The 26586-nt window shown below is 35.8% G+C and overlaps 1 protein-coding gene across 1 annotated transcript; it reads left to right on the top strand.

Moving 5' to 3' along the window:
- Positions 1 to 34: 34 nt before the first annotated feature.
- npc1 (Niemann-Pick disease, type C1) lies at positions 35 to 26586 on the top strand. The gene is made up of 25 exons (XM_073853983.1): positions 35 to 193; positions 3704 to 3829; positions 5613 to 5719; positions 5899 to 6071; positions 7199 to 7366; positions 7476 to 7725; positions 7977 to 8062; positions 8206 to 8573; positions 9952 to 10178; positions 10766 to 10869; positions 11092 to 11194; positions 11314 to 11506; positions 13107 to 13286; positions 13515 to 13629; positions 13880 to 14007; positions 14361 to 14495; positions 14597 to 14686; positions 16161 to 16351; positions 16900 to 17015; positions 17268 to 17397; positions 17732 to 17932; positions 21968 to 22199; positions 22596 to 22709; positions 24026 to 24188; positions 25339 to 26586. The coding sequence occupies exons 1-25, from the start codon at positions 128 to 130 to the stop codon at positions 25416 to 25418; spliced, it is 3846 nt and encodes a 1281-aa protein (XP_073710084.1). The 5' UTR covers positions 35 to 127; the 3' UTR covers positions 25419 to 26586.

Here is a 26586-nt window from a genome sequence, read left to right as displayed (position 1 = left end):
CCGATAGGTGTCAGCGCACTCAGTTAGAGAACAGTCGGGACACCACGTATGATAACAGGAAATAAGAAAGCTTCACCTTACAGAGATCAGAGTTACTCTAGAGAAGTGCTCTGGAGTCAGTGGAGCGATGCTTCTACCAGGGGGAAAGCACATTTTCTATGTTTTATGGGTCGTTATTTTATTATCACAGTGGGTAAGTGTGGCTATCGCTGCTTTATTTATGCGTTTCTATGGTACTTGTTTCGTACTTGTAGCCTAGCACAAACTCTCTCAGACCTGTCATCAGTTGTGAGATTGTTTCTGGGTTACATCTTAAAATAAAAGTTGCATAGCCAATATATTTATTTTATTTTTTATTAACAGCGTTTGATCTTTGTAAAGTGAAACTCCTTATTTTCCTCTTGGTTGAAGTGCAGCCATAGCTTTTTCATAAACAGAGGAAACATAATTTGCCTACATCATGTGAATCTTCTGGCACCCTATGCCGGTTTACAAGGGATCACATGCTCTAGTATGCAAGATCAGCGTTTCACACATTAAAAACGCAGTGTTTGTGAGAAATGGGAAGATTTATTCACGTCTGCTTAACCTGATTTCAATGCGTTGTTTTACGAAACAGGCTGTATCTCGTAATCTGATTAACTGACTAGATGGTATTTTAGGCATCCAGAACGCGTACTAAATGTTCAATTTGGTCACTGTCTAGCTGGACAGTTCACTATGTGTTGTGATGCAGCCACTCTTTCCGTGTTGACTAGAAATAAAGGGGATTATCCGTTGAAGTCATATTGTTTATCTTTTCCGACGTCAATGAAAACTTGAATGTTTTGTTTCGCCAGTCTTTTTGTTGATGCATATGGGATGCAGTCCAAAACAACTCCACAAAACGTTGTTTCAAAGGTCACCGTCTCTAGCACGACCATTTCTGCACATCTCATATTAGATCTGAACTATGTAACATCTTTGATCAACTTTCAGGTGTTTTTTCGGGTTTCAGCTTCTCTTTTGACTCAATCTGATGACAGTGAGTCAGAATGAGATTTCAATAATGTGAAGGAGACAGACATCACTATTGTTGAGTAATACCAGTGAACACTTATCACTGAGACATTGATATTTCCTCCTGTGTGTAAATATATAGCTGACAACTGAAAGACTGAAATATATAATGTTATATGGACCACAGACCTTGACTCTCATTTTATATTGTCCTCACCTATTTTCTATTAATATAATAATTTTGTAATAATTCTTACATATCTGTTGTGAGCTGTTATGTGACCCTGTCTGTCTAAGCTATCTAGACTATCTTGGAGAATCAGAGTTTGATTTAATCATTGATTCGTCATTGATTTCAATCTGTGACATGGCCTTACTAAGTCAATATTACAGATATCAAGGTTATATTTTCACAGGATATCTTTATTATATCGGAGGATTTCATGAAGAAAAGAGTTAAATCACAAAAAATTACTCTTTCTGGGTTTTCTCTTCCAAATATCACATGTACATATATCCATACATATATCATTTAATACCACTAAACTTTATGGGGCAGTTTCCCAGACAGGGTTTAGATTAATCCAGGACTTGGCTTTAGTTATTTTTAGGACACTTAAAGGTGGGGTGCATGATTTTTGAGTCAGGCCGAATACCAAAACACACTTGTAGCCAATCAGCAGTAAGGGAGGTGTCTACTAACCGGCATCGCTGTTTGGGTTGTGTATGTGTGGGGCGGGTCTATCAAAAGAAGGTCCAGGACTCCAGATTCTATTGGCGTAGGAGCGTGTTTGTTTAGGGGATTTCAAATATCAACATTGGCTTTAAGAGATCATGCACCCAGCCTTATTACTTATTTATTGTGGTTATTGCAGAATTTGGATATCTGGTTAGCGTTACAAGCACCTATACCTAAAGACCATAGGTAAAGACTGGGTGCGTGTTTGACGTCGACGTAAGCTGCGCAGACCAGCGAATGACATCAGTACCATGCATGATTCAAAAGCTTTCTATGCGCATTCGCGCTGCAGCAACCCTGCCGATCCGCCGAATGCTGTGAAGTAAGGTCGCATGATTAATCGCATGCAATAGTCATGTGCATCTGGTCAGTTATGCCCTTTCCTTGGTTAGTAGTAAATCTGCATCACCTGCTTTCAGATGGAGCAGCTTTTACTACACCAAGCCGTAGTTCCCTGACATGCTGGGCCATATCGCATGCATATATCGCAGGCGATACGTCCGTAATAATTAATGCGAAATTCCCCCGATTGTGAGTGGTCTACGGCTTTGTGTAGTAAATGTCACTCCATCTGAAAGCAGCTGATGGCGATTTATGTTGTATCAAGGGAGGCTTAATATTATGTTGAGTGCGTCACAGAAATTGCTTCAGTTTGTGTTTATTAACCCTTTAGTTTCATCACGCAGCTATTCCTGTTAGAGGTTTCTGTTAAAAACATTTAATTCATTAATAATCTAGTATGTGTTTATTTTTCTTTCATAGTTTCTTCAAAATTACGTGCGCCCCCGCCCCCAGTTAATCGAGTACTTGTTTTTCAAACCTATGAATTAATCGAAAAAAGACATACATGTACATCCCTACTTACAAAATACATTATTGATGTGCATTATGAGACAAAACAATGCACTGATGTATGTTAAGATATGTCAGTGCGATATGTTATTAAATTGAGCCATGTCAAACCTGCATTTTAGTCTGGGATTAGGATAAACTCTGTCCTGGAAACCTCTCCTATATCTCTTTATAACTGGTTTATTACCATCTAGAAATGATTATCTCTTCTCCTGATCGCATGATAAATTTACTAGTAAGCAAAACATCTATTTAGTTTCAGTTGTTTGAAGAATTTCAATTTTAGAGTTTCTCTTGTGAATGAGAAGGACTGATATACTTCATTGGCGGAACCTCGAGCAACTTATACGTCAATGCACAAGTCATAACTTTACCACACAACACACTAAATGGGGAAAAAATTATGACGCGACTGTCCCAAAGTTTCCTGTGTTTAAGGAATGGCACAACCCTGTCACGGACAGGCAGAGCTTTGTCGAGTGAGACACTTTTGTTTTTGTTTAAGTGACAAAATGGAGCGACAGTCATTGAAATTTCAGTCCCTTATCCTTTGTGACTCTTGTTGTTACCAAATGCTTTTCAATATGTTGATCTTAAATCATCACAGTTAAACCTGATTGGATCACTTGAAAGCTCACCCCACAGGCCTGGGTGGAGTCATGGCTCTCCAAAATTCAACACATGTGCCTGCAGATTCCCGTCACATGACTGCAAAAATGACGAAATAGCTGAGGAATGCAATGGACGCCTCTCTGGTTTCACTAAGCGACGCGTTGTGGATCCATACTTCTGTTTGCTTAGTTTTTTCCAACCAGATAACAGCATGCAGCAGTCTTTATAACTCACAAAGACTTTATGGTTGATTTTTTTTTTGTTGTTGTTTGTTTTTGTAACCTCTTGACAGTAACCAAGAATAAAAACACAGAAAGTGGAAGGAACTTGATTGTGGAACTGAAAATGTAAACTAACTAAATTTAACATTTTAAACATCAGTGGTCACATGCATATCATATCATATCATATCATGCAGCTGTCCAGGTCAGAAAGGATGTGATATTACTAAAATGAAAGCGATATTAGACTTGTGACTAGTTTGTTTGTGTGTCTAAACAGGTGCATAGCCAACACTGTATCTGGTATGGAGAATGTGGTAAATCTGACATCCCTGAAAAGAAGCTTAACTGCAATTACACTGGCCCTCCTTTACCTTTATCTGGAGAGGGCCAAGAACTGCTACAGGTAAGAGGATGTATCCATTCCTGAATGTTAGTCGGTTATTCAGGACATTTGTTAGTGCTCAGATTTTAAAAAAAAAACTAGTGAACCAGTTTTACCTTTAAACTGTCTTCTTGACATCTTTGTCAAACCGTATATTTATATATATATATATATATATATATATATTTATATATTATACTGTGCTTGGGGCATACTGAAGGCTTCCTTAATCTGAGTCATGTTGAAAGAACACAGTATGTACATAGCTGTTTAGTCATCTATGAACGTCACGCCTCATGTGTTCTGTACTCGAAAGTGTAGAAATCTATAGAAAGCCTAAATTGGCCACGCCCATCTTTCCAGACCCACGCCTTTAAGACAAGCATGCCTTCTGATTGGCTAAACAAAGAATCTCACCACACCATGCATCTACATCTTTGTTTGCATATGTTTACAATATGAGCATTTGGTGCAGTGATATGTATCATGTAACAGGAAAGTTTGCATAACCTGCAAAGACCAAAATAATTAAGGATGTTATTGTTTGATAATGAATGAGAATGAGTGATAATAATAAAAGTACTATATGCCTATAAATATTAATTTCTTGTCCTAAGTAGATTTCCTGAGCCTGTCAATGAATGTCAAACCTATTACATTGTTTTTGTCAATATTGTGTAATGTATTGATTTGTAAATATTAATCTATGGTGTGACTTTTTTTGTAATAATAGTCATGGCTTACACTAGAATAATTAAATCAGATCGAATCAAGAGATCACATTTTAAAGTCACCATGAAACGGAAGTAGCGATTGTCTTCATTTCCGTATTGTGACGTATATCCAAGTCTCTGATAGCCCGTCCTTACCCCATTCCTGGTGACAGGAAGTAAAGAGAGGTTGTTTCGAGGTAGGAAGGAGGTTAACATTTTTGATTAAAAATTATGAGGGCACGTAATTTTTTTTTTTATAATGAAGAAAAGTAATTTATATATTCTGGTTCTCAAACTTTTTCAGCATGCGGACCCCCTTGTATACGGTGCATCCCTTCGAGACCCCCCAAAGAAAGTTTATGACATAAAACATTCCAAAACTTAACATTTAAATTATTCTTCTGACATTTAATTACACAGAATTTATGATAAATTAAGTAATTTTATAAAATGTTATTAAATCAGGGCCCCCCAGTTTGAGAACCACTACACTACATGATTACATAAAAAAGTAAAGTTTTTAATTTCAATTTTTTTAATGCATTGTTTAATTCACTGTATAATCATATTCAAATTGTATTGCTGTCAGCATCCTTAAAGTCACCATAAAGAAAAAAAAAACTGTCATTTGTTTGGTAATATTGTGGTTTTTTTTTTTTTTATTGACTTTTCTGTGAGCTTCATTTTTTTATTCATGTGCCCTCATAATCTTTAATCAAAAACGCAAATTTCCTCCCCTCCTCAAAACGATCTCTCTATACTTCCGGTCATATGGTATGGCAGGTGGGCGGGGTCTGGGAGAAGATGGCTGTGATTCGCAATTAGCAACACGACTCAACTTGATGGGAAATCTCGATGGACAAATTTAAATCCAGCACCGCCTTATTTCATTTCAGAAACCGGTTTCACTCGGATATACGTTACCACGGGGAAAATTAGGCAGTCGATATTTACGTTTCATGGCGACTTTAAAAACCATAAGCAACAAAAACAGTCACTGACGTTTTTACTAATCACTGGCTTTAGGTGCACTAAACAGTGTTTTTCCAAGTTGCTGCATTGATATTCATTTTAAATAATGTTGCGTACAGGAACTGTGCCCGAGCTATGTCTATGGTGATAACCGCGTCTGCTGTGACGCCCAGCAGCTCAAGACACTGAAAGACAGTATGCAGATTCCTCTTCAGTACTTGTCTAGGTATGTAGCTCCTGTAGCTCAAAGATGAGAGCGAATCGCTAGAGGCACATTGGTTACATTTTGTATTTACTTGCACGTGCCTTGAATGCATAATGAAGTCTAGTTTTTTTTTTTTTTACAGATTACAGAGGTGTTTTATGGCAGCGATATAACTTTCACTCCGATTTTCATTGTTTCAGGTGTCCCGCGTGTTTCTTCAACTTCATGTCTCTGTTCTGTGAGCTCACCTGCAGTCCTCGACAGAGTCAGTTCCTCAATGTTACAGAGTACAAAATAGTACCAGATGAACAAGGGCGTAACACAACCAATGTGAATAAGTTGACCTACTATATCGGTCAGACCTTTGCCAATGGTGAGGAATAGAGACGTAAACATACACACTTGCATATGTTTACAATAAAAAACTACCAAAGAAAGTACAGATTTACAATTTCTGCCATCATATTGATTATCAGACATAGCATAAAATAATAATAAAACTCAAAGTTCATTCAGCAGTTAAAGGATTATTCCATTTTCTTTAAAAAAAAACAAACAGATAATTTACTCATCCCCACCATGTCATCCAAAATTTTGATGTCTTTCTTTGTTCAGTCGAGAAGAAATTATGTTTTTTGAGGAAAACATTCCAGGATTTTTCTCATTTTAATGGACTTTAATGGACCCCAACACAACAGTTTTAATGCAGTTTAAAATTGCAGTTTCAAAGGACTCGAGTCTAAACGATGTCAAACGAGGCATAAGGGTCTTATCTAGCGAAACGATTGTCATTTTTTGCAAGAAAAATAAAAAATATTTTCTGGTCTTCCTCTGGTCCTGTGGTGCGCCAGCGCGACCTCACGTAATACGTCATCACATCAAGAGGTCAAGGATGACGTATCGAAACTACGCCCTGGTGTTTACAAGTGTGTAGAAAAAGAACCGTTCCAACGTTGTTGTATTGGGAATGATACTAATTAATGTCTTTGTGTCCGTTTATTCTTTAAAATGGTCCGCAAATGTGCGTTTCATATAAGTAACACGTGACCTTTTCACGTCATTACGCAATTAAGTCAGGTCGCGCTGGCGCGTCACAGGACCGTAGGAAGACGAGAAGTTGTGGTTTAAAAGTGCATATTTTTCTTGACAAAAATGACAATAATTTCGCTATATAAGACCGTTATTCCACGTTTGACATCATTTAAAGTCCTTTAAAATTTTAAACTGCATTAAAACTGTTAAGTATTGGGGTCCATTAAAGTCAATTAAAATAAGAAAAATCCTGGAATGTTTTCCTCAAAAAAAAAAAAAACAACAACAACATAATTTCTACTCGACTGAACAAAGAAAGACATCAACATTTTGGATGACATGGTGGTGAGTAAATTATCTGGACTTTTTTTAAGAAAATTGACTAATCCTTTAAGAAGAACCTGGACTAGATAACCACCACTGCTTTAACAGTAGTATAACAGGCATCTCTGCTCTGTTTCTTTACAGCAATGTATAACGCTTGTAGTGATGTTCAGGCTCCTTCCACTAATGTCAAAGCCCTGAGTCTGCTGTGTGGAAAAGATGCCAGTCAATGCACTCCAAGGAACTGGATCCAGTACATGTTTGACATCGAAAATGGCCAAGTTCCCTTTGGAATTAAACCCGTTTTCTCAGGTATAAATAACTTTTATAAATGCTTTCTAAATGAGACAAACAGTATTTATATTTTTGGCAAGACTTTCCATGGGCAGTGATGGAATATTTGATGATATTTTGTTTACAGATGTACCTGTGGCTGGCATGACTCCCATGAGAAACAGGACATTCAATTGCACACAGATTTTGGAGGATGGCTCCGGGCCCTGTTCATGTCAAGACTGCAGTAAAGTCTGTGGCCCTACCCCTGTGCCACCTCCTATACCTCCACCATGGACCATCCTCGGGCTAGACGCCATGTCCGTTATCATGTGGTGTAGCTATATCGCCTTCCTCCTCATCTTCTTTGGAGCCTTGCTGGCCATATGGTGTTACCGGTGAGATGTGTGACTTTGACAAAGATTGACTAATGAAATGAACTTGTAGTTAGTGATGGTTAAGTTTATCAGTGATATTTCAAGAGAAGTAACATCATCTGTAGTTGTATACCTAAAGTAATCGGATCAAGTTAGAAAAAAATATTGCCTGAATTATGATAGTCACTTTTGTTTTGTTCAGCAGATCATTTTATTCAGGCTGCTTCATATAAAGTAAAAAATAATTTTTGTTGTGGTTTCTCTCATTACAGAAAGAGGACGGTGACATCTGAATATGAACCAATTCTAGACAGCAACCAGCCCCACTCCCTAAACTCTAATAGCACAAAGCTTTTAGGTATGCCTTTTTTTACATTTCTTCAGTTTCAAAGTTTAGTTCCAAACAAAAAATGAAAACCGTGACTTTAAGATTGCTGTGTCTGTCCACCTCAATAGAAATGTTGAATTAAATAATACCGTGAATGTCACCTTGTTCTTTAGAAGACGCCACATGTTGCGAGACATTGGGTGAGCGTTTCGAGAACGCTCTCCGCATGCTGTTCAGCAGCTGGGGCTCGATGTGTGTGCGTCATCCTTTAACAGTGATCTTGATCAGTATCGTGTTTGTGTCGGCCTGTTCTGCCGGTCTGGTCTACATGCGCATCACCACCAACCCTGTGGAGCTGTGGTCGTCCCCCAGCAGCAGGGCCAGGCAGGAAAAGGACTACTTTGACCAGCATTTTGGACCATTTTTCCGTACAGAGCAGCTCATCATCACCACCCCGTTGAATAATACCAGTTCCTTTATACCCTCCTCTGGACCACCTATCAACTTCTCATCTATCCTGGACTTATCGCTCCTCCATCAGGTGAGTTGATAAGTGCCAAGAAAAGAGAAGTCAAGGATGAGTGAAATATGTGTGATTCTCACGAAGACTTAGAAAGTGTCCAGTATAAGATTTTTTTAAAAGCCCTTGAAGCCAATTTTTTTTTAAATATAAGATTAAGGTCTGAACTTACTATAACCTTTATTTTTAGAGGATTTAACACATATTTCCCATAGAATTATTTACATTTTTTAGATCATTATAAAAAAATATCATTACTGCAACATGATATTACATTAAATGCATTTACAAACATGTTTCGGTAATGAGAACTAAAAAGTTGTCTAGGTACTATGACAAACAAAATTTCAACTTTTATCTGGAGAGAAAAAATAAGAACTGTTTACCTGGTAGCCATCTTGAGTGTCACAGTCAATTATGTCCCTTCCAACAAATTTTTTGAAAATGTTAGTTCATTGAGGGCTTAAACAATGATTGAAAATTGTTGCGGAAAATGAGAATTTTTTTTCTTGGACACATTTATATTCCTTATTATTGTCTCTACATTTACCAATAATTACCAAATACCACATTTCTTTACTGTAAATGTTTATAGTATAACATGCACTGAAGCTTTTTATTTTTAGATTTTTTTAATTATACATTTTCTATGTCAAAGAACCAAAATCCAGTCATGGACACGTTGCGGTAATGAAAATGTTCCCCTTAAAAGTGGAAAAAATAACAAAATTGATTTGTTTGTCATTTGAAATCATGTGCAAAATAGTACATGAAGAGATGTTTGTAACTGTATGCTTCTTATTTTGATACTCTTACTTTGCATTTACTTTTTTTAATCAAAATGTTTCATGAAACCTCATAAGTCTAATTTCGTGAGAATCACCCATGAAATTTGTTTTGGTTATGAAGTAGTATAAGTCTGTGCATTCATGGCTGTACAGATGAATAAAGAAATGTAAGTATTTTTGATTACTTTCTAAGTACAGCATGGGTCAAATTGAAAGCGCTATGATGTCCCCATTCAGAAAGGTGCACTTATGACGTAATTTCTGTGGGTGGAGCTTGTGTGTAAAGGTCAAATCAGTCAACTAGTAAATCAGTCTAACACTTCAAAAGAACGATTTAAGATAACTATACATCAAAAGTAGTTTTTTAACAAAAATTCGAGCCTAGACCCTCTTGCCTGCAATGCTGTTGAATTTATAACTGAGGGATTAGGAATGATGTATTTTCTGTGCCGATCGACAACATGTCAGATGCTATCGGTAGAGCTTAAGAAAATTCCTTTAATCTCGCTGCGTCTAATATTTATACAGTGTCTGTTATAATGAAAGCTATGTATGTTTAAAACAGTATGCACAGTATGCATCCGCTCAAAACTGTTTCTCTCTGTTTCTAGGTGCTGGATCTCCAAAACGAAATAGCAAATCTAACAGCTGAATATAAAGGAGAAACCGTGACTTTTAAAGATATCTGTGTTTCTCCTCTGGCTCCTTATAATGACAACTGTACCATCCTGAGTGTGTTAAACTACTTCCAGAACAGCCATGAGGTCCTGGATCATGTGAATACTGATGAATTTTGGATCTTAAATGACTACCACAGTCATTTTCTATATTGTGTCAGGTTAGCTTCACTGTTTTTACATTCTTTAATTTAATTTTAGATTAAATGACTTTAATTGGCACTTGTCAATTACATTAAAGGGGACATTTCAAAAGACTTTTTTTAGATGTCAAATAAATCTTTGGTGTCCCCAGAGTACATATGTGAAGTTCTAGCTCAAAATACCATATAGATAATTTATTATAGCCTGTTTAAATTTGCAGGTGTGAGCAAAAATGGGTTTGGTTTTGGCCTTTAAAATGCAAATGAGCTGATCTCTGCACTAAATGCCAGTGCTGTTTTTGGATAGTGCAGATTAAGGGGCGGTATTATCTCCTTTCTGACATAACAAGGGGAGCCAAATTTCAATGACCTATTTTTTCCACATGCTTGCAGAGAATGGTTTACCAAAAGTAAATTTGTGTGTTGTTCTTTCTTACATTTTCTAGGTTGATAGAAGCACTGGGGACCCAATTATAGCACTTAAACATGGAAAATTTGATGATGATTAATTTAATTATTTTAATTACTCAAATTAATATTTATGAATGCGTTTTTTCATGATTTTACAGACTTCCATTTTGTTTTGTTTTTCCTTTTCAACCTAGTTCTCCCACTGCACTTGATGACATGGACCCCTCATATCATGACCCCTGCATGGGGACTTTTGGAGGCCCTGTTTTCCCCTGGCTAGCTCTCGGGGGATATGAAGGTGAGTCCAAGAGAATCAAAAGACAAAATATTAGGACAAAGATTACACTGGGATGTGATTTTTGTTTGTATGGGATTTCAGTTGTTGCAAAACTGTAACTTGCTAAAGAATGAGTCATTTTAAAAACCCAAAACCATAAAACCATAGACTTTAATTTAGTATTTGTCAGATTTATCCTGGAAGATTTCATTTATATAGCTAAATAAATTCTATCGAATAAAGGCACCGAGTACAACAGTGCATCTGCTCTTGTGATCACCTTTCCTGTGACCAACTACTTGAATGACACGGAAAAATTAGGCAAAGCGCTGGCATGGGAGAAAGAGTAAGTAGTGTTGGATGAATGACTGCTAAATAAAACAAACAAAAAGATGCACATACTCTAGCTTTAAATAAACTGAATTGCAACGACAAAGTCATCCTATTGTTATTCTAATTCCACAGGTTTATCAAGTTTATGAAGAACTACAAAAACCCAAACCTGACCATCTCGTTCAGCGCTGAGCGCAGCATCGAGGATGAGATTGACCGGGAGAGCAACAGTGATGTCACCACTATTGTTGTCAGCTACATCATCATGTTTGTCTACATCTCACTGGCCTTGGGCCACATTAACAGCTTTTGGACCCTGCTGGTGAGACCCTGAAATAAACACTAAAATATGAATACGGTCTTGCAAATGAGAGCATGTCTGTGAATTATAAATTACACGGTTCCCACGGCGTCCTTGAAATCCTTGAAAGTTTGTGATTCTGGGGGAAAATTCAAGGCTCTGGGAAGTTTTTAAAATATACATATACAGATACAGGTCATTGAAAGTGCTTGAATCTATTTTATGCAAGAAGATTTCTGGAAAAAAGACCATATAATTCCCTGTGTAGTGTAGGATAAGATCATACAAATTAAGACTTTTTAAGCACACGTGCTAATCTGTTCGATTTTAATGCTTATATCTTCTGTATGCGAATCTTAATTCATACCAAAATGCTTTTTTGCATAGTTGCGTTTGACACATGAAAACGTCTCGGTTACGTATGTAATTGTTGTTCCCTGAGAAAGGAACGAGACGCTGCGTCTCCCTTGCCATACTTCCTGCGTCCCTGTAACGTCGTCATTGGCAATATTTTAGTTAGCGATAAACTTTCTTGCTCCTGCGTCACCCTGTCTTTGTAGTTAAAAGTCATTGAAAGGTCCTTAAATTTGAAGTTGACTAAGGTGTGTGAACCCTGAAACTAGCAAGAACTTTTTTAATTTAGAGATATGCTGTAGGGGTGTGACGAGACGCATACTCCATGACGTGAGACTTGAGATTGGGTTCACAAGAACGAAATGAGATTTTTACACTTTTTAGTAATCCTCAATAATAAAATATTTGATTGGAAATAACTAATTTAGGACTGTCCCTAACAATAATTTTGATAATTAATAATGAAGTAATTTTGATATTTTTTGTAATAAAAATAGACCAATAACCTTGAAAATTGCATGTAATAATGATGATAATAAGAATTATTGAATTGGTTTGAATATAGTATCAAAATAAAAGGGCATGGTTTTATTAAACAAAAAACAAAATACATGTTATAAAACCGGCATTATGTAGATTTTTAATGCCTGCAGAGAGTGTCGGACTTACGATTGTTGTTTTTACTTTCACTTAAGATTGAGAAAACGCTTGCTTTTGGCCAAACAATGTTTACATCCATGCAGCACTGTAATTCTTGAGCAATAACATGCAGACATTAAATCATGTGAACTCAGAGGAAGGGTTTAATCTGTTTGGACGCTTCACGTGAGATTGATCAACTGACAAACACAACGCGTCTCAGACTTTATATAAGTTCCCAAATTAACATTATTGGAAACCCAAACAAAAAGCAAACGCAGTAAAACACAAAATATAATGCATGCACTGTAAAATGTTTTGCCACATACAAACTGTATGCTCATATCACAAGATTGCATTTCCATCACATCCCTAGTATGCTGATAATACTTAAGTATTTAGATTTTAGCCTCATAACTACTGGAATAAAAATGGAAACAATAAGATTAGATTTTATGGTTATTTATTTGCAAAAATTTGAATGTGCTTGTTTATGATCTGATCCTAAATAACTTTCAGTGATATCTAGCTCTTGGCATTAGACAAGACCATGCATATGCACATCGTATTGCTTTTTAAAATATTTTGAACAATGCTCTTGCATGCTCATATTTTCTTCTGTCTGCTGGTGGATTCAAAGATTTCTCTGGGTATCGCTGGTATCCTCATCGTCTTGAGCTCCGTGGCCTGTTCGCTGGGAATATTCAGTTATATCGGAATCCCCCTCACACTGATTGTCATTGAGGTCATTCCTTTCCTCGTGCTGGCCGTTGGAGTGGACAACATCTTTATCATTGTTCAAACCTACCAGGTGTGTTAATGTCTTTACACAATACCTAGATTTCCAGAGAGTAGACTTGGCTTAAATTAGATCAGACACATTCTGTTTGTAGGATAATGTGAGAGACACTGATTATAACATCTCAAACTCCAAACCAAGACCAGCACTTTTCTTGTTTTTTTCTCCTTTAGTTTTTAAGCTATTAAACATGTTGTTTTAATTGAAAAATTGTCAAATGTTTTCTGTTTACGTGTGCAGAGAGATGAGCGAATGCCTGAAGAGGAGCTTCATGAGCAGATCGGTCGTATCCTCGGGGAGGTGGCGCCCAGCATGTTCCTCTCTTCATTCTCTGAGACCGTTGCTTTCTTTTTAGGTATCTACCAAACTTTTTGTTTAAAACGCAAAATCTTTTCTTTACTGCTCTGTTGGTAATGTTTTTTTTCCTTCTCTTATTCACTGGTACTTATCTTTTGTCATGTGATTGCTTGCCAGATTCATAGTCATCTCTGCCTCATGCCTTTTTCATCTGTAGGGGCCAGTATTGCATGCAACAAAGACATTCATGTAATGCGATCCAGATCATATAATTCTTATTTACGTGTATTTTTATGTTGTTTCTGCAGGTGCTCTCTCCAGCATGCCTGCAGTGAGGACGTTCTCTCTTTTTGCCGGTCTGGCTGTCTTCATTGATTTCCTTTTGCAGATTAGCTGCTTTGTCTCTCTGCTGGGTCTGGACATCAAGAGACAAGAGGTGAGAGGTCGAGGTCACAACAGTAGTAGTTTAAAGTCACCCAAAGCAATGTAAATGACTTAGAGTGGTATAGGACGCATGGAAAGCAGGGTTATTCAAATAATTATTTTTGAATGAAAAATGAATTAAAGTGAATTTAAACTTGTTTGCTGTATTTAGGAGATAAAACATTGCATCTTTTTTTTGTTTGTTTCCTGCAAATAAAAACATTATTTTATTAGTAATTAAGCATAAATTTAACTTAAACACACCTATAATAGTAAATTTAGAAAAGCTGAAAATAATCTTAAAGTGGTATCTTAACTTTTTTTTTTACTGTACAATCACCATTCATTTGATTTATTTATTCCCAGGCAAATCGTGTGGATATATTGTGCTGTGTAAAGTTGCCTGAGAGACAGCAAGCAAAATCAGAAGGCTGTCTGTTTCTCTTCTTTAAGAAAATATACGCTCCTTTCATCTTGAAGGATTGGGTGCGCCCCCTGGTGGTAAGCATCATTCAAACACATTAAACACTACTTTAAATTCTACTTAAAATTAAATTTAATAAAAATAAAATTCTTTCTCTTGTTTTTGCTTGTTTCATTAGGTTGCTGTTTTTGTCGGAATGCTCTCCTTTAGTATAGCCGTCATTGACAAAGTGGAAATTGGCCTTGACCAGACCCTGTCCATGCCTGATGTACGTGTACACATCTGTCACATCTTAGTATTTTACACTTCTAAAATGAATTGAATTACACATCACTTGCACATTGCTGTACAGATTAAGCGTAGAGATTTTTACAAATATAGTCTACTATTTAATGTAGTATTCTGTAGTGCTGCCTCACGATTAGTCGCGACTAATCGTTTGCAGAATTCAAGTTTTTGTTTACATAATATATGTTGGTGTACTATGTATAATAATTATGTATAAATTCAAACACACACATGCATGTATATATTTAAGAAATATTTGCATGTGTATATAAAGTTTTATATTTTTATATAATTTATATTATATATAAATATATATAAATATAAATATTTATTATATAAATATATTTTTTTCTTTAAATTATACATGCATGTGTATGTATTTATTTATACATAATTATTATACATAGTACACCAACATATATTATGTAAACAAAAACTTTTATTCTGCAAACGATTAGTCGCGACTAATCGTGAGGCAGCACTAGTATTCTGTTCCTGTGGCTCAGTTGGTAGAGCATTGCATTAACAATAATTTTGGGTTTGATACACATACTAATGAAAAGTGTATGTAACTGGAATGCACTGTAAGTAGCTTTGGATTTAAAGCATCTGCCAACTGAATGAATGCAAATATTTTACTCATGCTACATGCTTTTAGTATAGGTTGTTTACAGTTCACGAGCAGTGGCGGCTCGTGACTGCTCATCCGAGGGGCGCTAATTCAAAATAAGTGTTCGGAGTGTCATTTGTGTTGCTTGCGTTTTCAAAATGTGTGTTTGTTGCGTCATGTAAACCATGTGCATCACATGGTTTGTCGAAATAAGTGCCTGCTGCACACGCGTCAAAACCGTTTATGATAAAAGAGACGCTCACGTTCACAAAATACACGCAAGACACTCACTTAACAGTAACCTCTGATTACACATGAGATTATGCGAGCAGCTGGCAAACGCGAGTGTTTCTTTTATCATAAACCCTTTAGACGCGTCTGCAGCAGGCACTTATTTTGACAAGACACGTGATGCACACAGGATCTCTCAAATCGCAGAACACATATTTTGGAAAAAGGAACCATACACATGACGGCTAGATGCATGCTGTGACAAACTTCGCATCGAGCACACTCAAAAAAAGCGGCCACTGGTCACGAGTAACATCATGTTATTATTGTGTTATGCCACGGAGCTGTTGAATGCTTTATTCTGATAGGTTGAGAAATCCATGGGTATGCATTATTTTTTCGATAAATGCACACCTTACCGGTCAAATGTGTTAAAATACCACCAGAGCAATATCTGTGGTAACTGTTGTATAAGTGGAATAATTGACTATTTGAACATATAAATGCACATTACCACTAGGGTTGTTCATTATTTTTGAATAATTCAATTATTTCTTACTTACTGTCGCATTATCAGTTTTGTTAAAGCATGTTTCTGCTCATTTTCCCATAGGACTCATACGTGCTAAATTACTTTGGGAACCTCACTGAGTACCTGCACACGGGAGCGCCGGTCTACTTTGTGGTAGAGGAAGGACACGACTACAAAACATCTGAAGGCCAGAACAAAGTGTGTGGTGGAGTGGGCTGCAATAACGACTCTTTAGTCCAGCAAATATACACCGCATCTCTCATGAAAAACTAGTAAGTCCACTTGTATTGTTTAATTGTACTGCACTTTACTGCTACTGTAGGTCAATCAGTAGAGCATTCTGCTAGCAATGCAAATGTCATGTGTTTAAAGGGATAGTTCACCCAAAAATGAAAATTATGTCATCATTTTTTTCACTATTATGTTGTTACAAAACTGTATACATTTCTTTGTTCTGATGAATACAAAGGAAGATATTTTGTGGAATATTTGTAACCAAACCGTTCATGAGCCCCATTCACTTCCATAGTAGGAAAAGTGAGTGGTTGTTCACCAACATTCCTCAAAATATCCTCATCTGTGTTCACCAGAACAAAGAAATGTATACAGGTTTGTAAAAACATGAGAGTGGGTAAATGATGACACGATTTTTATTTTTGGGTGAACTATCACTTTAATAAAAAAAATGTAGTGCCATAACCTGAAAACCTCTGTTAAAAATGAGATTACTCGAATCATGACTGATTTATCAGTAAAGACTGTCACGTTTTTCCAGTAACATCTTTAGGCTTAATTTAGTGAGTGGTTTGTGTTATTTTAGCACCAAGATCAGTAACGTTCCATCGTCTTGGTTGGATGATTATTTCGACTGGGTGAAGCCGCAGTCCTCCTGCTGCAGATATTATAACTCTACTGGAGCTTTCTGCAATGCTTCAGGTAAACCATTAGCCAGCAGATCAACAGACCCTGACCTGCACCCCTCTGCAGGGCCACTGCAGGACCTTTATGCAGGGCAAATCTTGTTACGTGTGGAGTTTTGACACGATCAGTACAGCTTGCACTGTTCTTGGAACTCAGGGTGGTGCAGGTCAAAGTCTGCTCATCATATTCAAAATTTTTTGTACCTAATGGTTCTTCATCTTATTATGGCTGGTTTTAAGTGATTATAATGTTTCTCATCTCCACTAGTGGTGAATAAGACCTGTATTCACTGCAGGCCTATGACCGCCAGCGGGAAACAGAGGCCTAATGGTACTGAATTCATGCAGTTTCTCCCCATGTTTCTCACAGACAACCCAAACATTAAGTGTGGAAAAGGGTGAGTTTATTTTTTAGAAAAAAACAATAAGAAGCCTGCACACTGATTAAAATGCTCCAAATATAATTTAATTGTGCCTGATGAAGACCTGAAAAAATACTATTAAAATATATTTCAAACATTTTAATCAGTGTGCATGCTTCTTCTTTTTTTTAGTTTATTATTTGTTGCCCAGCACCTAAACCCAAATCAATGTGTTTTCGAAGGGGAGACCTGTTTTGCATTCTGTGAACTCTCTTACTTATTGAAAAAACTGTATATAAAAACCATATCTAAGAAATAATCAGGATTATTTATGAAAAGACCTAATTATGTTTGTTTGTATTTTATGCAGCGGTCATGCTGCGTACAGCACTGCTGTTGATCTAAAAGATAATAATACAGAAGTTGGTGCAACCTATTTCATGACCTATCACACCATCCTAAAAACGTCGACTGACTATATTGATGCCATGAGAATGGCACGAGAGATTACCGACAACATCACTCAGGCAATTGGACCACAGGACAAGAGTTATCGCGTCTTCCCTTACAGGTAAACACCTTCCATCCTTAAAAATTTAATAAATCCTGTATTAGCATTTTTTATTGTTACACAAATTTAAGCCTAGCTCTTAAAAGTTTACTATTCAATTCAATTGTCACAATAGTTAATTGTTTCAAAGCAGCTTTACATTAATAGAAGCAGTGAAAAGCAAAGAAAAACGACAGATAGCACAACATAATACACGATAGCATAAGCAGTTAAATTTGCTGCGGCTATGACTCGACATTATAAGCGAGCGTATTACTAATGTAACGTCTAGAAGAGGAAGCTAAGTTAAGCCCAAGAAGGCTGCCTCCCCGGGTTAAAAAAACCCCTAGGAGAAAAAAACCCAGGCTTTTTAGCCGTGGAAGTAAAAAAAAGTCTTAGGAGGAAAAAACCCTTGGGATTTATATATACACACATATAAATTTTATTAAATAAAACTCTCTGCTCTTTACTTGACTGTGCTCGATGTGTTCTGAGAATTTTAGTGTTTTTACACAACATGTTTTGATTGTTGAAATCATATGCAAAGTTCAGCAAAGCAAAGATCCTCATTGCTAACTCGCTTCCATAAATGGTAGAAAATATTGTGCAAATGTATCACGAGCATAAAGTGCTCTCAATGGAAATAATAGTGTCCTTGTGAGGGTCATCTATTCTGTAACTGTGCCAAGTTGTATACGAAATTGTAAGTTTCAGCAGTCCTTATATTTTACAGTGAATGACTAGGATAAGATTTTAAAGATCAAAGTAACAGGAAGGCTTTAAGGGGAAATGTGTGTGTGGATATTTATAGTATGGTATAGTGTATGTATAGGATAGTATGGTATAGTGTATCTTTAGTATATTCTGGTATAGTGTATCTATAGTATAGTATAGTATAGTATGGTATAGTCATAGTGCATTTATAGTAGGTCTGTGTAAAAATACAGATACAGCTAACTATCGTGATAAATTTTCCACAATAGTGTGTCGATATTTAAAAACACGTCGGAACACACTGTGTGTGTCAAACGACCTCCTCCGCCGCTGCTGTAGTTGTCGCTGTCCAGTTGTCTAGTATAGTATAGTATAGTAAAGTATAGTGTATGTGATGTATAGTATAGTATAGTATAGTAAAGTATAGTGTATGTGATGTTTAGTATAGTATAGTATAGTATAGTATTGTTTATGTGATGTATAGTATAGTTTTGTGTATGTGATGTATAGTATAGTATAGTATAGAATAGTAAAGTATAGTGTATGTGATGTATAGTATAGTATAATATAGTGTATGTGATGTATAGTATAGTATAGTGTATGTGATGTATTGTATAGTATAGTATAGTATAGTATATGTGATGTATAGTATAGAAGAGTGTATGTATAGTATAGTGTAGTATAGTGTATGTGATGTATAGTATAGTATAGTATAGTATAGTATAGTATAGTGTATGTGATGTATAGTATAGTATAGTATAGTATAGTATAGTGTAGTGTAGTGTAGTGTATGTGATGTATAGTATAGTATAGTATAGTATAGTATAGTATAGTATAGTATAGTATAGTATAGTATAGTATAGTATAGTGTATGTGATGTATAGTATAGTATAGAATAGTAAAGTATAGTGTATGTGATGTATAGTATAGTATAATATAGTATAGTATAGTATAGTGTAGTGTAGTGTAGTGTAGTGTATAGTATAGTATAGTATAGTATAGTATAGTATAGTATAGTGTATGTGATGTATAGTATAGTATAGAATAGTAAAGTATAGTGTATGTGATGTATAGTATAGTATAATATAGTGTATGTGATGTATAGTATAGTATAGTGTATGTGATGTATTGTATAGTATAGTATAGTATAGTATATGTGATGTATAGTATAGAAGAGTGTATGTATAGTATAGTATAGTATAGTGTATGTGATGTATAGTATAGAAGAGTGTATGTATAGTATAGTATAGTATAGTGTATGTGATGTATAGTATAGTATAGTATAGTATAGTGTATGTGATGTATAGTATAGAATAGTAAAGTATAGTGTATGTGATGTATAGTATAGTATAATATAGTGTATGTGATGTATAGTATAGTATAGTGTATGTGATGTATTGTATAGTATAGTATAGTATAGTATATGTGATGTATAGTATAGAAGAGTGTATGTATAGTATAGTATAGTATAGTGTATGTGATGTATAGTATAGAAGAGTGTATGTATAGTATAGTATAGTATAGTGTATGTGATGTATAGTATAGTATAGTATAGTATAGTGTATGTGATGTATAGTATAGAATAGTAAAGTATAGTGTATGTGATGTATAGTATAGTATAATATAGTGTATGTGATGTATAGTATAGTATAGTGTATGTGATGTATTGTATAGTATAGTATAGTATAGTATATGTGATGTATAGTATAGAAGAGTGTATGTATAGTATAGTGTATGTGATGTATAGTATAGTATAGTATAGTATAGTATAGTATAGTATAGTATAGTATAGTATAGTGTATGTATAGTATAGTATAGTGTATGTATAGTGTATGTATAGTATAGTGTATGTATAGTGTAGTGTAGTGTAGTGTAGTGTAGTGTAGTGTAGTGTATGTGATGTATAGTATAGTATAGTATAGTATAGTATAGTATAGTGTATGTGATGTATAGTATAGTATAGTATAGTATAGTGTAGTGAATGTGATGTATAGTATAGTGAATGTGATGTATAGTATAGTGAATGTGATGTATAGTATAGTGAATGTGATGTATAGTATAGTGAATGTGATGTATAGTATAGTGTATGTGATGTATAGTATAGTGTATGTGATGTATAGTGTATGGTATAGTGTATGGTATAGTGTATATGATGTATAGTGTATGGTATAATGTATATGATGTATAGTGTAGTGTATATGATGTATAGTATACTGCCCTACAAAGGCTAAGTGCAGTAACTACGCAAACACTGAAACCGAGAAAAATGCCCTTAAATTTTTTTACACCAGCCAGTCAAACATGTTGCTGCAATTTTGGCAAACACGTTTCTCTGAAATGGGACAAAATTAAACCAGGAGACTTTGTCACAAGACACAACAGATCTCACAAAGCCCATTTCAACCCGTAACTCAATTTTGACCAAATGCGTAGTGTATATGATGTATAATATAGTGTATATGATATATAGTAAAGTATAGTGTTTATTTTGTATATATAGTATATAAATAATTGATAATATAAATAATACATGTACTATATTTTTCAAGTTTAAAGGAACACGCCCACATTTTGGGAATTTAGCTTATTCACCGTATCCCCCAGAGTTAGATAAGTCCATACATACCTCTCTCATCTCCGTGCGTGCTGTAACTCTGTCTGACGCAGCCCCCGCTAGCTTAGCTTAGCACAAAGACTGGAAGTGGGTGGCTTTAGCTAGCATACTGCTCCCAATAACTGACAAAATAACGCGATCATTTTCCTATTTATGTGTTGTGATTTGTATAGTCAAACCGTGTACAAATAACAAGGTGATATGAGACACAGCGATCTTTTAACAGTATACATACTGAGAACTATATTCTCTGAAGACGAAGCACTGCCGCATGGGCGGAGTGATCTGCTCGCAGCACACGAGAAGCCCCTGGTGAGGAGCAGAGAGTTCGGTCAGAATTGTGCAAATCACTCCGCCCATGCGGCAGTGCTTCGTCTTCAGAGAATATAGTTCTCAGTATGTATACTGTTAAAAGATCGCTGTGTCTCATATCACCTTGTTATTTGTACACGGTTTGACTATACAAATCACAACACATAAATAGGAAAATGATCGCGTTATTTTGTCACTTATTGGGAGCAGTATGCTAGCTAAAGCCACCCACTTCCAGTCTTTGTGCTAAGCTAAGCTAGCGGGGGCTGCGTCAGACAGAGTTACAGCACGCACGGAGATGAGAGAGGTATGTATGGACTTATCTAACTCAGGGGGATACGGTGAATAAGCTAAATTCCCAAAATGTGGGCGTGTTCCTTTAAGATAATTTAAAAACAATGTTTTTTCCCTTACAGTGTTTTCTACGTCTTTTACGAACAGTACCTCACAATCATCAAAGACACTGCTTTAAACCTTGGTGTGTCACTGGCAGCCATCTTTGTGGTGTCTACCGTGCTTTTGGGTTTTGAATTTTGGTCTGCCGGACTGGTGTCCTTCACCATCGCCATGATTCTGATCAACATGTTTGGAGTAATGTGGCTGTGGAATATCAGCCTCAACGCAGTTTCATTAGTCAACCTTGTAATGGTGAGTTCATGAACAATAGAAATGGCTTTTCCTGGTATTGTTTACAGCTGTAGTGCCCTTTATTTTGTGTGTGTGTGTGTGTGTGTGTGTGTGTGTGTGTTAGCTTTGAGCTTGTTTGTCTGCTAGTGTACTGCTATTCAAATATCTGTTTGAATTTAACAGTGTTAGACCAAAAACTGACTTATTTGCACACTACACAGATTCTTGTTTAGCATGATTCATGGTTGGTATGTGACTAAAAGCCTATTGATATCCTAGCAACCTAGAAGAAACAAAAAGAAACAACTTTTTTTTGTGGAAAGTGTATTATTTTTAGAAATCTTTGGCTTCAGTATAGGAGCTATGGGTAAAATTGGAGAACCAGGGTTAAATGAGACATTGTGTTGGGTTTTGCAGAGCTGTGGTATATCAGTGGAGTTCTGCAGTCACATCGTGAGAGCTTTCTGCGTCAGCACCAAAACCTCGAGGGTGGAGCGGGCAGAGGAAGCGCTGGCACATATGGGCAGCTCTGTGAGTGATGTTTCCTTCAAACCCACTCTTCACAGACACACTACACTCTCTTTAAACTCTCACTTATTTACAGCAGTATTCAGAAAAGCCTTAACTCTTCATCATGCATATGTTTTATTCCAGTAAACATTGACACCCAAAAATAATAATATTTGCATCTGTTTATCCTGTATATTTATTTAGTATATTCATACTTTTTTTATTTATGTATATTAATGATGGTGTCCTGTAAGCCCATGAGGGCTGTGCGTAACCTTACGCATGACACAATAATACAACTTCATTCATTCATTCAATAAAACACTTGTGGGATAAACTCTACACCTGTGGTTACTCTGTAAGGTCAGGTGTAAACTTGAGAAACGGTTTCATACTTTCACTAAATAAACATAAAGACCAGCTGGTTTTTAAAGTAAATGCAGAAATGTGAAGTTTTGAGACAATATCTAGCATTGTTTGCTAGCAGATATCATTTAGTTGCAGTGATGTGATAATGCTGTGATATTTGTTCATTTGTGACCCTGTTCTAAAATGCAGGCTAAAGTCTCATAATTTAAAGGGGACATTTCACATTTCTTTTAAGATGTCAAATCAATCTTTGGTGTCCTCAGAGTACATATGTGAAGTTCTAGCTTAAAATATTATATAGATAATTTTTTATAGCATGTTAAAATTGCCACTTTATAGGTGTGAGCGAAAATGTGCCGTTTTTGTGGTTGTGGGTGGATAGTGCAGATTAATGGGTAGTATTATCCCTTCTGACATCACAAGGGGAGCCAAATTTCAATGTCCTAATTTTTCATAGGTTTGCAGAGAATGGCTTACCAAAACTAAGTTACTGGGTTGTTGTTTTTCATATTTTCTAGGTTGATAGAAGCACTGGGGACCTAATTATAGCATTTAAACATGGAAAAAAGTTAGATTTTCATAATATGTCCTCTTTAACTGAGATTAGAAGCATCTAAATTTGATTGATTTCATAATGAATAATGATTAACCTTACTCAGTTAATATTAATGATATCAAGGTTAAATTTTCAAAAAATGTTTTTACATTATGTATGATGATATTATGTAGAAAACTGTCAATCTCAAAACTATGTCTTAAGCTAAGTTTTCAAGGGGTAGGGTCACATTTTTTGTTTTAGTTGTTTATTACTGGTTATATATACAGCATTATATATACAGCATAATGACTAATAAAACACTGTTCATATTTAAGGTCCAAAGAACAAACATCAGATTCTTGAAAGTGAAACTTGCATCTTCAGTGTCAGCATGAAGCTGTGTTAAATATACTTCTCTCTTTGTTTTCAGGTGTTCAGTGGAATCACTCTCACGAAATTTGGTGGGATCTTGATTCTTGCCCTGTCCAAGTCCCAGATCTTCCAAGTCTTCTACTTCCGCATGTATCTGGCTATAGTTCTGCTGGGAGCCACTCATGGCCTCATCTTCCTACCCGTGTTGCTCAGTTACGCAGGTACATAACAGTATCTTATATTCACAGAGCCTCTTAAAGGAATAGTTTGGCCAAAAATGATATTAAATCCATGATTTACTCACCCCCAAACTGTCCGAGGTGCATATGTCCATCATTTTTCAAACAAACACTTTTTCAGTTACTTTAGAAAATGTCCTAGGGATATCCTTGCAGTTTTGTCATAGAAATATCCATATTTAAAGGGACATTCCACTTTTTTTTTGAAAATATGCTCATTTTCCAGGTCCCCTAGAAATAAACATTTGATTTTTACCGTTTTGGAATCCATTCACTTGATCTCAGGGTCTGGCGCTAGCACTTTTAGCATAGCTTAGCATAATCCATTGAATCTGATTAAACCATTAGCATTGCATCTAAAAAAATAACCAAAGTTTCGATATTTTTTTCCTATTTAAAACTTGACTCTTCAGTAGTTACATCGTGTACACCGACAGAAAATTTAAAGTTGCAATTTTTCTAGGCAGATATGGCTAGAACTATACTCTCATTCTGGCGTAATAATCAAAGACTTTGCTGCCGTAACATGGCTGCAGCAGGCGCAATGATATTACGCAGCAGCCGAAAATTAGTAGTCTTAGTGACTTTCAATAGCAGGGGACTATTTTCAGGCCCTGCGTAATTACATTGTGCCTCCTGCAGCCATGTTATGGCAGCAAAGTCCTTTGGTAAAAATCAAATGTTTAGCTGGAAAATGTGCATATTTTCAAAAAAGTGGAATGTCCCTTTAAAACATTATAAATTAAAATAACTAGCTTCTGGTAACGCCGGCATCTTAGACTCCTCTGAAGGAGGTGTACCCCATATCTTTACATTTTAACAACTGAAAGATCTAGGACATTTACTAAAATAACTAAAAATGTGTTTGTCTGAAAATTAATGGACGCATGCATTTCGGACAGCCTGGGGGAGTAAATCATGAGTTTAACATCAATTTTGGCGGAACTATCCCTTTTAAAGTTATTGTTCACCCACCAAAAATCTTACATGTGCAACGTTTTGTTCAATCTTAATTTCAACTCGCCCCACCATCCCATCCATAACCTTTTTTTTTTTTAATAAAGGCTGAATTACCATAAATAAAAGTAAAATAAAAAAATGATTAATAAACCTGCTTGCTATCTTTTCACAGGTCCATCTGCAAATAAAGCAAAAGTTGCGGCTGCTCACAACAGGCTTGTTGGTACAGAGCGAGAGCGACTCATCTACTAAAAGCTCTAAGAAACTAAACAACTGTGTTAAACCCAGTCGCTGCATCCTCTCATTCACACGTTACACCAAAGGTAACACGTTAACTGACTGACCTAACTCAGGACCCCCGACCCTGTTTGCGTGTACCAGAAAGCCTTCTTCCACAGCATTTCTCCTCAACATGAAGTCCACTGTGTGTTTATTTGTCCACACAGTAGTTCCTCACACTCTGAAGGACAGACTTGGAAAAGCCTTTCAGTATTGAAACTGTGCAGTAAAGACAGTTTGAATGTGGAAGTCATTTTCACTAACGCACAAAAGAGTCACGTACATGCAGTACTCTAACCACATATTACACAGTCACATTGTTTTTGTGCGTCACATTTATGTATATATGAAATGTTTGACTAATCCTTTTTGTATTTATTTGTGTTAATCTTTTTTTCCCGTTTTTGTTAATTTTATTTCATGTAATTACTGTCAAAGTCACAATAATGAAGAAACTGTCAAAGAGAAACTCGACAATGAGCCACGGTGGACAATCTCTGATGATTTATTGTGATGCTATAATAAGAATAACATGTTACAACTGTTAGTTGTTTACTGTTAGCACTAGTTTTCAGGCAGTAAAACACTTTACACAAAGTTGGGTAAATGGGTTGCAATGGGAGAAATAATAAATTGTTAAGGTTTTTATGTTTACTTTTGTGCTGCAATAAGCATTGAAATGCTAAGAAAGGGAGAGCTAGCATAGATTTTGTGACCTGAGATTTATTTAATCTAAACAACCCTCGCTTTTGCATTCCTTTGGATTTGGACTGGACATCTGAGTTACTAAAACACTGTAGCTTCAGACATGTTGCTACACGTGTCTATTACCTCAAACATGTGGTGAGGATAACACTCTAAGGTTTTACCAATAAAAGAACTAGTTATTCTTATTCATTTGGCTTTACTATGTTTGCATAGACAAGTAAATATGTATTTTATGAAGTTATGTTGGTATTGGTATGGACTAAGGAGAGTATTTAATAGAAAGGTCTTAAAATACAGTTTATGAAGAGTTATCCATGTTTTTTTAAAGAAGTATTGATCATATTTGATTTACATCTCGAAGTGTGATTTCCTTTGTTGATAAACGTCCTTAATTTGGACACTTTTATAAAAATAAATAAATTGCAGATACTAA

This window comes from Misgurnus anguillicaudatus, chromosome 2, assembly GCF_027580225.2.
Source record: "Misgurnus anguillicaudatus chromosome 2, ASM2758022v2, whole genome shotgun sequence".
In the NCBI taxonomy this organism is placed as follows: Eukaryota; Metazoa; Chordata; class Actinopteri; order Cypriniformes; family Cobitidae; genus Misgurnus; species Misgurnus anguillicaudatus.
The sequence above is the reverse complement of the archived record's forward strand: the minus strand, read 5'-3'. Positions and strand labels throughout refer to the sequence as shown.

Excerpts from the sequence above, each read along its gene's own strand:
- npc1 (XM_073853983.1), top strand. The coding sequence starts at position 128 with ATGCTTCTACCAGGGGGAAAGCACATTTTCTATGTTTTATGGGTCGTT. Across the intron at positions 6,072-7,198 it reads CGGTCAGACCTTTGCCAATG|CAATGTATAACGCTTGTAGT; the intron begins GTGAGGAATAGA and ends GTTTCTTTACAG. Across the intron at positions 22,200-22,595 it reads CATTAGTCAACCTTGTAATG|AGCTGTGGTATATCAGTGGA; the intron begins GTGAGTTCATGA and ends TGGGTTTTGCAG.